The sequence below is a fragment of the Balaenoptera musculus genome, chromosome 3, assembly GCF_009873245.2.
Source record: "Balaenoptera musculus isolate JJ_BM4_2016_0621 chromosome 3, mBalMus1.pri.v3, whole genome shotgun sequence".
Taxonomy (NCBI): domain Eukaryota; kingdom Metazoa; phylum Chordata; class Mammalia; order Artiodactyla; family Balaenopteridae; genus Balaenoptera; species Balaenoptera musculus.
In genome coordinates, this window is record NC_045787.1 from 41922173 (window position 1) to 41938338 (window position 16166).

Sequence of the window (16166 nt, forward strand, 5' to 3'; positions counted from 1 at the left end):
AAAAGTTTAATATAGTTAAAGTATTATGAGTCAATTTCTTTATTTTCCAGGAATTTTAGGAATATTTATCTCTATAAATTCTCTAATTTATCTCTGTAAACCAATCAGAATTGAGCTCCTTTAAGAGACTTTATAATTTGTTAATACTCTCCATAGAGTATTAACATAATGATTATTCATAGTGGTGGGTAAAGCCCTTTCTGAATTATAGATACATAAAGAGCTTATAGCTTCAGTTCTACCACTTCAGCCACAGGTAAAGAGTAAACACAGAAATACAAAAAATTGCAATCTAACTACCAAAGCTAGAATTCTTTTTAGATTATTAATTGATTTTAGTTCACAATGGACTAATAGTCAAAAAAGGCTAACAAGATGAATTGTCTGTTATTTTTCACCCAACAAAATACGTAACTATAATGCATTAATCCATTTACAAAGATCACCAGATGGTCTGCTCATAAAACTAAATTTGCATTATTGCTGCCACCAAAGGGGTATAGCTTATTGTCTGAAGGAGAAAAAATACCAAATCAGTAGAGGAAAAAAACTAGAGAAGTGTCAGCGGAGTTAAATTTTTATTACCATTTGGGATTCACACTGGGAACCAAGAAAAGATGAAATCGAGGCTTTAAGCTACACAGTAGTATTAGGTAACTGACTATCAAATTTATCAGTTTTGGCATTGGGCATCTTGTTGGATTGAAAGGTAATTTTTGATAAAACATAAAATTATTACTCTCTAATAAATAAAATGACTATGTCTCAAGGATATAACTCATTTATTACTGTAAGAATCAGTTGCTCTATTGAGTTCCTACCTGGTTGTCTAATAGATATCTGTGATTTATTGATAATTAAATATCACCCCTAAACCTTCCTTTCTTGCAGTCCTCCTATCTCACTTAGTGTTTGTTCCATTCTTCCAGTGGCTCAGACACAAAATCTGAGGCATCCTTGATTTCTTTCTCCAGTGTACACATCTGATCTGTTAGCAAAACCCTCTTGTTTCTATCTAGCATCAAAGTATATCAGAACCCATCAGCTGCTCAGTTAAAACAAAGATCAGATCTTTCCACTTCTTTTCTCCAAACCCAGTGGCTTCCCTTCTCAAAGTAAGGATCTTTCAGTGGTTTCCAAGGCCCTTCATGATATGGCCTCCATTACCCCTCTGTCTTCAAATCCTACTGCTCTCCCTTGCTCACCCTATTCCAGGCGCACTTTGCTCGTTACTGTTCCCCACACATAGCAGACATGGTTCTGCCTCATTGCCTTTGCTCTTGATGTTCCCTCTGCCTAGAACATAAAAACCACATGGGGACCTTTTTCTTTTTTTTTTTTTTTTTTTTTTTGAGCACACCAAGAACACCCATACCTTAGATCTGATCCTTTATATTTGTTCTTACCCTCTGGCTTGTAATACTGTTTCCTCGGGTATCTGAATAGTTCACTTATTTTAATAATATCTCTACTCAGATGTCATCTAATTAGAGAGGGTACATCAGTCCACTTGGGCCCTTTATTCTGCTGATTTTTTTTCCTTTTTAGACTTAATGCATAATATTTATTATTTGCCTCCCCACAGTGAGTGAAGGGGCTTTGTTTTATTGCTGTGTTTTCAACACCTAGAATAGTTACTGGCATCTACTAGGCACTAAATATTTGTTGAATAAATGAAGCCAGCTCATAGGAAGATGGGGGAGTGGGATTATGAAATGTAATACCTTCTTACTTTCATTAAGGCTATAAATATCTTTCCTCTCTAACATTTTACAGAAAAGTTCCTTGTGTGGAAAAGTCTCTGGCTCATGCTTGAATTTCAACCAATTAAATACTTATAAGATAACAAGGAAATATTCTTTAATGCGTTAAGGCCCTGGGATAATTTTCTGTATATATAAGATACTTTGGGGATTAAGGGGTTTGAATTAAGAGATAATGTTGGAACATGGAATATTGTAGAGTTTGTCAGCCCTGGGTTGGATGCCATTATTATGAATACCTCTGGTAGTCAAGGTAGAATAAAAGATTCTATGATCTTGGGAAGTAAAGAACAAAGGCATTTATTTATAGCGAGGGAAATGAAGGGCCTGAGACAAATTTGTGGAACTGTTAAGAGTTGGCAGGTAGATATCATTTATCTTTCCCTAAGTCTCTACTTCTTGGTTGGCTTAGGAAGGCAAAGGGCAAGCTGATTTTTTTTTTTTTTTTAGTCCTAAAGTAGGAAAAAGTCCTTGTCTCTCTATCTTTGACATTCATCCATTCAGGAAATATTTGAGTTACTATTACCTGTTAGGCCTGAGTCTAGGTGCTAGGAATACAGTGGTGGATGAGACAGTTTCCTACTCACCCTACCCTTTTTTTTTCTTTTCCTAATTTTGTAGTTTGAATGTTAATCATTGTTTCATTGTCTTGTAGGAGATGAAAGAACTATGGTCTTTGTTGAAACCAAGAAAAAAGCAGATTTTATTGCCACTTTTCTTTGTCAAGAAAAAATATCAACAACAAGTATTCACGGGTGAGTAGATTAATATGATTTCCTAGTAAGGAGGTAACTTCTGTTTGTCATTTGTTAAGAAATGTCAGTATATTTAACTAGTATAAAATCCTAGAATTAAGATCTCAAGATCTAAGCTGTTATTCTTCATCTTCATTTTAAGTTTTTATAAGAACCAAGTGGCGGGGATGGGCGAGTTAAAGGTGCGTCTTAGACTCTTTATTATGAGGAATGGTAACTTCTCAAGACATCTCATTTAAAAGACTCTCTGATACTTAGATCTAGGTGTTTCTTTAGCTGAATCTAATCTTTCTGATTAATCAGTGAATATATAGAATTCAGAGATTATGCTTTTTAAAAAGCGGTAATTTTTGAGGTGGCATTCTGATCAAGTAGTTGTATATTTTTTGTCAAGACTAGAAAGAAATTATTAATAGGTAAGATTTGATGTTTGTCATATTTGAGTTTGTAGTTTGGCTCTATGTATTAGCTGTCACCTTAACCTCATCTGCAAATGGGGTTAATTGTCCTAACCTCAAAGTAGTATTATGAGAATCAAATTAAATTATGACTTGAAAGGAATTAGTATAATACTTGGTATGTAAGAAGTAGACATTAATGTTAAATGTTGCGATTTTTTACTGTTATTAAGAAGAAATTTATGTGTCAAACTTCAGTGGTTCTTTTAAATAATTTTCATAAGAGCTGTCCTAATACATGCTTTATCTTCTTTCAAGTGATCGAGAACAGAGAGAGAGAGAACAAGCCCTTGGAGATTTCCGCTGTGGAAAGTGCCCAGTTCTTGTTGCTACTTCAGTAGCTGCCCGAGGGCTGGATATTGAAAATGTTCAGCATGTTATCAATTTTGATCTCCCTTCTACCACTGATGAATATGTTCATCGAATTGGGCGTACTGGTCGTTGTGGAAATACTGGCAGAGCTATTTCCTTTTTTGATACTGAATCAGATAACCATTTAGCACAGCCTCTAGTGAAAGTACTGTCAGATGTAAGTTTTTAATTTTTAAAACTGAATGGATAGTGTTCTTACCTTGTCATTGAAAGCGGACATTTTATATATATGTTTTTTTTTTTTTAAAAACATTCTATTAATTAATTTATTTATTTTTGGCTGTGTTGGGTCTTCGTTTCTGTGCGAGGGCTTTCCCTAGTTGTGGCAAGCGGGGGCCACTCTTCATCGCGGTGCGCGGGCCTCTCACTATCGCGGCCTCTCTTGTTGCGGAGCACAGGCTCCAGATGCGCAGGCTCAGTAGTTGTGGCTCACGGGCCTAGTTGCTCTGCGGCATGTGGGATCTTCCCAGACCAGGGCTTGAACCCGTGTCCCCTGCATTGGCAGGCAGATTCTCAACCACTGCACCACCAGGGAAGCCCCTATATATATGTATTTTAAGGAAAAGTAAACTGTGCCAATCTTTGAGACTTTATGCATGTTGTATATGAAGTTAATTTTTTCTTTTAAAGGCTCAACAGGATGTTCCTGCATGGTTGGAAGAAATTGCCTTTAGTATGTATGTTCCTGGCTTCAGTGGTAGTACAAGAGGAAATGTGTTTGTATCAATTGATACTAGAAAGGTTAGTTGAAGGGAAAAATTTAGAACTTGGCTTTTAGTTTTTCTTTGTAAATGTTGTGCTATTGTGAAGTAACTATAACATTCAATAATTTACCTATTCCATTATTTTCATACCTAGAAGAATACTTCAATAGTTCTCTAAAAATTTTATATACATATTATATAGTTTTGGTCTTAAAGGTGAGGAGTTTGAGATTTATGCTCAGACACCTTCCTTTCCCAATTCTGCTGGCATTTTGAATTCTAATTTAGGATCTTCTGAGATTTTTGTAGGAATTCTTTATTTTTTGAATTCTGACCACATTATTAAGTAAGAAAATAATAGAGATGTGGTTGCATATCTTTTCTGTTGTCAGTTTATAGGCAACATCATTTTTATACAGAAACAGTGAGCATACTCATCATTAAATATTTATGCTTATTCATTGAAGTGAAGAGCTTTGTTTTTCCACTTGCCAAAACTATTGGCTTAAATTTTTCTTGAAATCCTCTGTGCATTTAGACTTTCCAGGTTTATACCTTTTTTCAAATGGATTGGATTCAGTTGGAATGAAATTTTTTGTATATTTGGGGAAGACATGGTGGAAAGCTTGAGTCTCTGCTCTCAGGCTAGGCAATGTAACTTTAAAGCTACATAAAATTAAATGTTTGTTTCTTTTTTTTTTTTTTTTTTAAGAATTACCAGGGCAAGAGCTCTTTGAACGCAGCAGGGTTTTCTTCTTCACAAGCTCCTAATCCAGTAGATGATGAGTCATGGGATTAAAGCTAAAACAACCTTCAAGTTTGTGGTACAGTTTTGATGCAGAGAAGAAAATAGTTTTGATTTTTGATTTTTTTAATAGAAGTATGAAACCTGACACTCTTGTTTCTCCTGTCCTCTGTTCTTACTCCCACCCTTAAAAAAACATCTTTACTGACTAGTTATGTGAAATGCTAAAAGTTACAACGTTGCAGTTACTGATACAAATGGTGTTAACTGGAAAGATTAAAGCATTCTAAATGTCTTGCTTATTTTTATTGTATTCTTCAGGGGTTTTAGACATATTTTATGTCTAAATGCCATGTCTTAGTATAGTGTTTATTGATCCTTTAACAAACAGGACAAAGGATACACTTTTGGTTAAAAATTATTGGGTCCTATTTTTACTTAAAAGGAGCCTTTAAACAATAGTGAGTCACTGAAATATAATGACATGATTTTCATGACACATATAGTGAAAGACAAGCTTTTAAAAGTAATTTTGATTTTATATCATCAGATACATGATGAACATAGTTAAATGTTTGCAATGTGAGCTCTGTACTCAATGATACAACTGTTTGTAGTTATACTATATAGCCATTCCTTGAAAATAAAGGATGAAACTCTTTTCCCCCTAAGTTTTCCAACAGCACTTTTAATTTTTCTTGTTACAGGTCATAGTTCTCAACTCCAGTCTTTTGAAATTTTATTGAGTCTTGTGAAACCAATGAAGTGAACAAAAAGTCATATAAGTTGAATATGTATAATATACATTAATACACAGATGTAATAATGTCATTCTTTGAACTCAAAGTATATCAATAAAAAACATTGCTGTTCACTGTTATAATTTTTTGATATTTTAATATTGAGGGAAAGAACTCTGTTTTTTTCATTTACCATTATATATCTTAAACTTACTATGTCTAGAATGTAAGAAATTCTTAATAAATCATTAAATGAGTGAACCAAAACATTAGGACATAAAACAAGTGAGACGTAAATATAAGGGGGACAAAAATAATCCGTTTCAAATGTATGTTTTTATCACTTAAAATATCCAAAGCAACATTTCCCCAACATATATGTCTTGTTATAGGAATTTGGTTAATAAATGAGGCATCACATATGAAAAGAGGAGTGGAATATTCAACAGATTCTGTTGGGATAACTAGTTAGATGCCTACCCCATGCCATATTAAATATCAGCCCTATGTGAATTACATAAAAAATTACAACTACAGAAAAATACAGTTAAATATTAAACCTTTGAATTGGGAATGAGAGTTGACATTAAGCTCAAAGGACAGAAGTCATGATGGAAACAACAAACAGATTTGATCACAAAAGAATTAGTTGCTTATATAAAAAGGTTAAACAGTAGACAAGGAAAAGTATTACTGTGACTACAGTGGCTTATCAGTGTATAGTTATTTATATGTGGATATTTAGGAATTCTATTAGACCAATGCACAGAGAACAGACAACTCAAAAAGGGAGGTTCAATTTTAAAAAGCATGGGGCAGGAGTTCCCTTGTGGTCCAGTGGTTAGGACTCTGTGCTTTCACTGCCAGGGGCCTGGGTTTGATCCCTGGTCAGGGGAACTAAGATCCCACAAGCTGGAAAAAAGAAAAAAAAAGGGGGAATATTTAACTTGTACTGTTAATCTCACTTCTGGGAAAGGCTAATTTCCAGTTTGTTTTGTTTACAAAGAGCATTTATAAGTCATTTCTGTTTTTTTTTTTTTTTTTCATTTCCTCAAAGAGCTTCTTGGTCATAGCCTGATTGCCTTAAAACTTTTTTTGAATTTGCTTGATTTGTCAAATTTACCATAATAGCATTACTGAAACAAATGTAAAAAGAGAAAGAAAATCATACATGATCCTACCATCATTATAAACCAACTGTAAATGTCCCAGTGTTCAATTACTTTCCTCATTTCTAGGTATAGATTTGAATAATTTCTTTAAAAAATATCAAAGTAACGATACACATATGACTAGAAAAAAGAATTCTATAGAAAGATTAATAATAGCAATGTTCTGCTGCCTCTCCCTTTCTAAATTGCTATTCCACATCCCACAAATACCTTTAATCATTTACAATGGTTGCCGTCGTATATTTTGTTTTTGTCTCACCAAGTTTAGACTTCTATTGACTTTGTGTGTGATAGATAAAGATCACTCACCTCACTCTTACTTCCTTGGTAACTTTATTATGTTTTTCAAGTTTTATTGAGATATAATTATTATACATCACTGTATAAGTTGAAGGTGCATAATGAGCATAATGGTCTGGCTTATACTGTATTGTGAAATGATTACTGCAGTAATCATCATCTTATGTAGTAGATAAAATAAAAAGAGAAAGCAAAAGAAGAAAAAAATGGTAACTTTAGCTAGAAGTACACTTTGTGAGATGATGATAAAGGCACCATTTTCCTTCCATTTCTGTTTTTATATTACAACATCTGTAAACTATACATTTACATTTCCAAAGCTAATATTTGCATTCTATTCTATAACAAAAGTCTCCCTTGTTATATCTACAGGTTGATTCTAAAATTGGAAATCAATAGACAGGGTTTACATTATACAAATATTGTTCTCTGAATGGGCCAGTTAACATAGTCTGATTATCTTTACTATTTTTCCAATTTTGTCACCTCTGTGTTTCAAGGGAGAATTATTATAATTATTATCAATGCCAGGGTCAAGTGAAAATTGATCAAAACCATTTCACATACCAGTTTGCTTTAACCGTGGGCCATACTCTTAGAGCAATTTATTTACCCTGTAGTTTGATTGTCTTTCTTTTTCCTTGTTGGGAGAAGAAACATGCCCTTTTCATCATATTATTACCTTTCTGGGTTCAAAGTTAGTATTGTCTGGAAGCTAGATCCCCAAATATGTTGGTGTTGTTAAATTTTATGAGTGGACATTTTAATTTTGGCGAGTACTTGGTGTGCTTTGCAGATCCCTGGGCATGTGTTGTTATTTCTTTGATAATTTTTCCTAAGCTTTCTCTGTTCTTTCTTTATGGAACTTCTATTAATCAGATGCTAGAACTGCAAAATTAATCTCTAAATCTCCTATCGTTCATGTTTTTTCATCTTTTTGCTTATGTTCTGGTAGAATACTTACTGTCTTTAAACCCGTTTAAAACATTTTTAGCAATTATATTTTATTTCCAATCTTATTTTCTTTTGTTTTTCTAAATGTTGCTTAATAATGAATGTTCTGCTTTACTAATACTTGTTTAATCCTTGTAATTTAACCTGAGAAATCTTTTTTTTTTTTTGCATTAAGCGTTTGTTTTCCTGCTGCTTGGCATCAGAAATCGTAAGCCTTTATCAGCTTCTATGTTGTATGTATATTGAACGCTGGCTTTAGTCAAATTCAGTAATCTGTTCATTTTTGTGCCTTTCCCCCCAACCCCTAGAGTCTAGTGCCCTCTCCTCTCTAACTCTGTTCATCAAGGCCTCCTCTCAAGAGAAGGGATAGGTTGAGATGTGAATAATAAAGTTTAGATTTTCTTCTATTGAATTCTTTGCATTTTAAGGAGTCAAAGGTTCTGGCCTAAAGTGGGAAGCTCAAAATGTGGAATATCAAGTATCAGCTGTACCAGTGAAGGTTTGGGAATACTGGTGATGTTGGTAGAGAATAAAGATGAAGAATGGTCCTGATTTCGTACTGGGTACATGACTTACCTACTGCATTTGTCTGTTAGGGTCTTGGGGTAGAATAGTCCTCGTTTTCTGATTTAACTTTTCAGCATTGATAACATTTCGTCATAGGGCAGCAGCATAAGTTTACCCTCCCACCTTTCCCCTAGCTTTACACTTTGAGCTGTTTGTATAATCTCTTTATTGGTCCCCTAATTCGGGAGAAGACAGCTTTTCATGTTGTTTGGTTTGTGCGCTCTTTATAGATTTTTAAATGTTTAAAATGTCACTTATTAGAATTTCAGCCACACAACAGCGTGCATGATGCTGTGGTCGACAGGGGCTGCCTATGTTCAATGTTGGCTTTAGATTTCCCCGCTGTACCCCACGCAGAACAGGAAACCTAGTACCTCCTTTGTAGAAGTCCAGAATGGACTCGTATTATGTCCCACGGTGCTGGTGGTGAGATAAGGCGCTCGTTTTACGATCCGGCCAGCAGAGAGCCAAGCCTCGGCGGCCAGACGGCTGTGTGCGGCTGTGGCCACCTCGAAGCAGCCAGTGCTGGAAAGCAGCTTCGTCTGCATCCCGGCTCCGGCTCGTGGAGGCGGCCCCCGGGGGCGGCCCTGACCTGGTGGTCCTTTCTCTCCCGGACCTGGCAGCGCTCTCTCCGCGGCCGCGGCTGGGGAATGCCAACTAGTACTGGGGGCGTGGGGCGGCAGGAGCCTTCCCCCCGGGACGGAGCCGGAGGTTGGCCTTATGGGATCTGAGGGACAGGGATGAGCAGCTGCTACGAAGGCGTCCCTGCCGCCGGGAGCTCCGGCTGACCAAGTCCAGGTGAGTGTGGGGCGTGCGCACGCGCGTGGTGGGCTGGCACCGCGGGGCTTTCCTCCGGCCCTCCCTTTAGAATCGCAGCTCCGAATCACTTTGGATCACGTAGGTTATCGACCCAAGTTTTACTTCAAATATCGGGGGATTTATCAACCTATGTAAAAGCCATTCATAGACCCAGCGAAAGGGCCCGGGAACCGAAGATTAAATGACTCCTGCTTTAGAGACAGTTGGTGGTGCCCCGAGGAATTCCTCGTGAAGAGAGAATGGGGGTGGGGGTGTGTGGGTTGGAGGGGGGGAAACAGCAGGGTTAGTGTGCTGAGACACTGCGGAGGCTGGAAATTGCGGTGAGCAAATGATTTGTCCTAGAGCTTGGGGTCTGGCGATTCAGGTTAATCCTTTAAGCGACTCATTACTTGTTTTGCTGTAATTTAGAAGATTGCCAAATTGTCAGCGTAGGGTATTGAAATCTTCTTTTCTCCGGGGGGATTTTGCATGTGAGAATTCCTTGAAAGATTTTTTTCTGCCGTCAGTATTTTCTGGATTTGGAGTCTCATGTGTTTGTAGAATTCTTTTTCAGCATTCAGGAACAAAACCCAACTTTTTCTCCCCTTCTGTGTATATGAACTTGTTAATTCTCCCAAAGTCTTGGCTCTATCTATTTAACTTGATTTTCTCCTTAGTTTTGGAAGGGGGTTACCATGTGGGGGGTAAATTCTCAACAGAAATAAGAGCAGTTTAAAATACTCAAAAACTTGTATGTGTAGGGCGAGAAGCTCCTGTGTGACAAGGTAGGTATGATGATGCTTCATTATAAAGAACTAGTTGGAGTAACCTTAACATTGGCTTTATTTGTTGACTTGGTGTTGCCTAGCACTATCAGTGATCTGCTTTATGCCTCAGTTTGCTTTTATATAAAAGAAAGACAGTAACTGGATTTTTCTTCATCCGGTGTTCACCCAATGAAGATGCACACGGTCAGTGCATGCAGTTACAATAAAATACTGTTAAAGAGGCAGCTTTGTGTAAGAATGCAGGGTATCAGAGCCAAATGCTGGTGCACTTGTATTTTTATGTTCATCTTATTCTAATATTGAATTAGCTGATATATCTTTTTTTAAATTTTTTAAAAAATTATTTTTTGGCTGCGTTGGGTCTTTGTTGCAGCATGCGGCCTACTCTTTGTTGCAGTGTGCGGGCTTCTCATTGCGGTGGCTTCTCTCGTTGCAGAGCACGGGCTCTAGGTGCATGGGCTTCAGTAGTTGTGGCACACGGGCTCAGTAGTTGTGGCTCGCGTCAGTAGTTGTGGCGCACGGGCTTACTTGCTCTGCGGCATGTGGGGTCTTCCCGGACCAGGGATCGAACCCATGTCCCCTGCATTGGCAGGCAGATTCTTAACCACTGTGCCACCAGGGAAGTCCCTAGCTGATATATCAACGTTCAATAAATAGTTGATTCTTGAGAAATATGTCAGAGATCACATTTGCAACTATAGTGCTTGAATTGCTTATAAATAATCACAGGGGCATGAGTGACGCTTGTTAATTGACTATTTCTGCATCTTACTATATACCTCATCTATCGATTGTTTTATCAGTCTTAGGATGCTCCACCACTGGAGCATGTACAGATACTAATCAACTAATGCATTTGTGCCAGTTAAATGCAGTGCAGGTTCTGACAGTTTTAACATGTTTGTTCTTCAGCTGAATTATCTTACTGTATTACTAGTCATGGGGGATGGTGGAAAGTTTGGTTTCAATCATTTATTTCAATTCTGTAGACAGAATTACTGCTGCTATAGTGCCACAAAGTTAAAACCAGCGTTTGAAGTATAGACTGTTTTGGTGCCAAAATAAGCGCAGTTTATCATAATATGGATATTATGAATGAAATATGTAGAGAGAATGATGCTAATCACATATTTAAAATAAGTAGTAACAGTCTTCTTGTAGTTTTCTCTGTATATAATTGGGTAGGAAAGTGAACCCTACTCAAGTCAGAAGACTCAGATTGACCTAAGTTTAAACCCGAGCTCAACATCTTACTAGTTGTGTGCTTTGGGACAGGTTAACTTTTTAATCTTTTTATTTGAAATAAGATTTTCATATTATAAAATGCACAGATATTTAGTGTATGGCTTAAATTGTTACCTACATATACTTAAAACCATTGTGTGAATCAAGATGGGTAACATTTCTATCACCGTCTTGCCCCTTTGCACTCAACTCCCTTGCCCAGAGGTAACCACTATTCTGATTTTTATAACCATAAATTATATTTGTTCCTGAATTCTATATAAATGGAATCATAGAGTATGCTCTCTTTTGTTTTTGGTTTTGTTTAGGATAGTGTTTGTGAGATTCATCCATGTTGTGTGTATCAGTAGGTCTCTTGTATTGTGTGGTGTTCTGTCATGTGAATATACTATAAATTGTTTTTCCAATTTCTTGTTGATGGGCATTTGAGTTGTTCCCAGTTTTTAACTACTATAAATAAAGCTTCTATGAGTATTCTACTGCAAGTCTTTTGGTGAGCACAGCCCTCAGTTCTCTTAGGCATGTACCTAGGAGTGGAATTGCTGGATCATAGGGTAGGTATGTGTTTAACTTTATTAGAAACAGAGTTTTCCAAAATGGTTGAATCATTTATTATAGTCACCAGCATTGTAAGAGTGTTCCATTTGCTTCACATCCTCACCATTTTTTGGTATTGCTGGCTTTTAAAATTCTAACCATTTACTGTGGTTTTTATTTATGTTTACCTGATGATTAGTGATGTCGAGCACCTTTTCATGTGTCGGTCATTTATTTCATTCTTTCTTCACCTGTTTACATGTCTACCCAGTCACAGTCTTCGCAACAGTACACCTGGGAGTGGTAAAAGGGGGTGGAGAAAAGGTGGAATCAAGGGGTGGGGTGCTATCTTGCTGCTTGGTGGTGACACCAAGAATTGTGAAATGATTTATCGTTTTTTGAGTCACTGATTATATCTACTAGAATGACACTAGCTGCTTTTACAACTCCCAAAACTTCAGTGACTTAAAAAGATAGAAGTAGGTTTTTGCTCACCTAACTATCCAAGGAGGGTGTTCCTGCAAGGTAGGTGGCCTCTCAAATTGTTACTTAGGACTTCAGGCTTCTTGCATCATGTGGCTCTGCGATCTTTGGTACATGGCTTCCAAGGTCTTTATGCTTCTCTTCATCAAACCAGGAAAAGGGGAAGAGGTGGGTGGGGGAAGGCAGAGGTGCACATATGGAAGATTTTTATGGATTAGGCAAGGAAATGGCATATAGATCTCTTCTCACGTTCCACTGTTGAGAATTTAGTCACATCTAATTGTAAGGGAGACTAGGTAAAGTAACCTTTTCTGTACACCCAGGAAACTGGGAATCAGCTAGCAGTCTCTGCCAATACTGGTGAAATGGGATGTTCTTAGGAACAGTCACTGGATTTCTGTACTAAACTCAGTCAGGACAAAGACTAAATTCTTGATTTGTTTCAAGTAGCAAGGAACCTGTGTAAACTGCTAAGAAGATATTAAATAAGATACCTCCCTATTCTGTGTTTCTGCAACCTGCCTGTGCTGTAGGAGTTGGAGAGTAACCATAAAAGATAATGATAATAAATCTACTTTGTGATGGCTTAAAATGCTTTGGTGAAAGCTCTTATCCAGTGTAATTTTATTTATGTAATATCTTACATTTATGAAATGTAATTTAGGATAAGGTAATAAAATTTATCTTTCATTAATATTTCAGGACTTTTTGATACTAAAACTTTTTTTTTTTTAACATCTTTATTGGAGTATAATTGCTTTACAATGGTGTGTTAGTTTCTGCTTTATAACAAAGTGAATCAGTTATACATATACATATGTTCCCATATCTCTTCCCTCTTGCATCTCCCTCCCTCCCACCCTCCCTATCCCACCCCTCTACGTGGTCACAGAGCACAGAGCTGATCTCCCTGTGCTATGCGGCTGCTTCCCACTAGCTATCTGTTTTACATTTGGTAGTGTATATATGTCCATGCCACTCTCTCACCCTGTCACATCTCACCCCTTCCCCTCCCCATATCCTCAAGTCCATTCTCTAATAGGTCTGTGTCTTTATTCCCGTCTTGCCACTAGGTTCTTCATGACCTTTTTTTTTCCCCTTAGATTCCATATATATGTGTTAGCATACTGTATTTGTTTTTCTTTTTCTGACTTACTTCACTCTGTATGACAGACTCTAACTCCATCCACCTCACTACAAATATCTCCATTTCATTTCTTTTTATGGCTGAGTAATATTCCATTGTATATATGTGCCACATCTTCTTTATCCATTCATCCGATGATGGACACTTAGGTTGCTTCCATGTCCTGGCTATTGTAAATAGAGCTGCAATGAACATTTTGGTACATGACTCTTTTTGAATTACGGTTTTCTCAGGGTATATGCCCAGTAGTGGGATTGCTGGGTCGTATGGTAGTTCTATTTTTAGTTTTTTTTTCTTTTAATTATTTATTATTTATTTATTTATTTTTGGCTGCGTTGGGTCTTTGTTGCTGCATGAGGGCTTTCTCTAGTTGCGGTGAGCGGGGGCTACTCTTTGTTGCAATGCACGGGCTTCTCATTGCGGTGGCTTCTCTTGTTGCGGAGCCTGGGCTCTAGGTGCACGGGCTTCGGTAGTTGTGGCACGCAGGCTCAGTAGTTGTGGCTCATGGGCTCTAGAGTGCAGGCTCAGTAGTTGTGGCGCACGGGCTTAGTTGTTCCGCGGCATGTGGGATCTTCCCGGACCAGGGCTCAAACCCATGTCCCCTGCATTGGCAAGCGGATTCTTAATCACTGAGCCACCAGGGAAGTCCCTATTTTTAGTTTTTTAAGGAACCTCCATACTGTTCTCCATAGTGGCTGTATCAATTTACATTCCCACCAACAGTGCAAGAGGGTTCCCTTTTCTCCACACCCTCTCCAGCATTTACTGTTTATAGATTTTTTGATGATGGCCATTCTGACTGGTGTGAGATGATATCTCATTGTAGTTTTGATTTGCATTTCTCTAACGATTAATGATGTTGAGCATTCTTTCATGTGACTGTTGGCAATCTGTATATCTTCTTTGGAGAAATGTCTATTTAGGTCTTCTGCCCATTTTTGGATTGGGTTGTTTGTTTTTTTTGTTATTGAGCTGCATGAGCTGCTTGTAAATCTTGGAGATTAATCCTTTGTCAGTTGCTTCATTTGCAAATATTTTCTCCCATTCTGAGGGTTGTATTTTGGTCTTGTTTATGGTTTCCTTTGCTGTGCAAAAGCTTTTAAGTTTCATTAGGTCCCATTTGTTTATTTGTGTTTTTATTTCCATTTCTCTAGGAGCTGGGTCAAAAAGGATCTTGCTGTGATTTATGTCATAGAGTGTTCTGCCTGTGTTTTCCTCTAAGAGTTTGATAGTGTCTCACCTTACACTTAGGTCTTTAATCCATTTTGAGTTTATTTTTGTGTATGGTGTCAGGGAGTGTTCTAATTTCATACTTTTACAAGTACCTGTCCATTTTTCCCTGCACCACTTATTGAAGAGGCTGTCTTTTCTCCACTGTATATGCTTGCCTCCTTTATCAAAGATAAGGTGACCATATATGCGTGGGTTTGTCTCTGGGTTTTCTATCCTGTTCCATTGATCTATATTTCTGTTTTTGTGCCAGTACCAAACTGTCTTGATTACTGTAACTTTGTAATATAGTCTGAAGTCAGGGAGCCTGATTCCTCCAGCTCCATTTTTCGTTCTCAAGATTGCTTTGGCTGTTCGGGGTCTTTTGTGTTTCCATACAAATTGTGAAATTTTTTGTTCTAGTTCTGTGAAAAATGCCAGTGGTAGTTTGATAGGGATTGCACTGAGTCTGTAGATTGCTTTGGGTAGTAGAGTCATTTTCACAATGTTGATTCTTCCAATCCAAGAACATGGTATATCTCTCCATCTATTTGTATCATCTTTAATTTCTTTCATCAGTGTCCTATAATTTTCTGCATACAGGTCTTTTGTCTCCTTAGATAGGTTTATTCCTAGATATTTTATTCTTTTTGTTGCAGTGGTAAACGGGAATGTTTTCTTAATTTCACTTTCAGATTTTTCATCGTTAGTGTATAGAAATGCAAGAGATTTCTGTGCATTAATTTTGTATCCTGCTACTTTACCAAATTCATTGGTTAGCTCTAGTAGTTTTCTGGTGGCATCTTTAGGATTCTCTATGTATAGTATCATGTCATCTGCAAACAGTGACAGCTTTACTTCTTCTTTTCCGATTTGGATTCCTTTTATTTCTTTTTCCTCTCTGAGTGCTGTGGCTAACACTTCCAAAACTATGTTGAATAATAGTGGTGAGAGTGGGCAACCTTGTCTTGTTCCTGATCTTAGTGGAAATGGTTTCAGTTTTTCACCATTGAGGACAATGTTGGCTGTGGGTTTGTCATATATGGCCTTTATTATGTTGAGGAAAGTTCTCTCCATGCCTACTTTCTGCAGGGCTTTTATCATAAATGGGTGTTGAATTTTGTCAAAAGCTTTCTCTGCATCTATTGAGATGATCATATGGTTTTTCTCCTTCAATTTGTTAATATGGTGTATCACGTTGATTGATTTGCGTGTATTGAAGAATCCTTGCATTCCTGGAATAAACCCCACGTGATCATGGTGTATGATCCTTTTAATGTGCTGTTGGATTCTGTTTGCTAGTATTTTGTTGAGGATTTTTGCATCTATGTTCATCAGTGATATTGGCCTGTGGTTTTCTTTCTTTGTGACATCTTTGTCTGGTTTTGGTATCAGGGTGATGGTGGCCTCATAGAATGAGTTGGGGAGT

The 16166-nt window shown here is 37.3% G+C and overlaps 2 protein-coding genes across 10 annotated transcripts in view; both read left to right on the forward strand.

Annotated features, from left to right (window-relative positions):
* Positions 1-5468, forward strand: part of DDX4 (DEAD-box helicase 4) — a 66755-nt gene extending 61287 nt beyond the window's left edge. For 7 of the 9 annotated variants that reach the window (XM_036846801.1, XM_036846800.1, XM_036846806.1 and 4 more), the window contains 4 exons: positions 2419-2518; positions 3235-3505; positions 3979-4089; positions 4765-5468. In XM_036846801.1, the coding sequence (XP_036702696.1) occupies positions 2419-2518; positions 3235-3505; positions 3979-4089; positions 4765-4851 (569 nt within the window). In that variant the 3' untranslated portion in view covers positions 4852-5468. The remainder of the gene's footprint in view (positions 1-2418; positions 2519-3234; positions 3506-3978; positions 4090-4764) is intronic. The other 2 variants (XM_036846809.1, XM_036846805.1) reach the window with 1 other exon arrangement.
* Positions 5469-8937: 3469 nt separating this feature from the next.
* The window catches only part of IL31RA (interleukin 31 receptor A), a 60931-nt gene continuing 53702 nt past the window's right edge, over positions 8938-16166 (forward strand). The window contains 1 exon segment of the mRNA XM_036847264.1: positions 8938-9241. Within this exon segment, the coding sequence (XP_036703159.1) occupies positions 8938-9241 (304 nt within the window).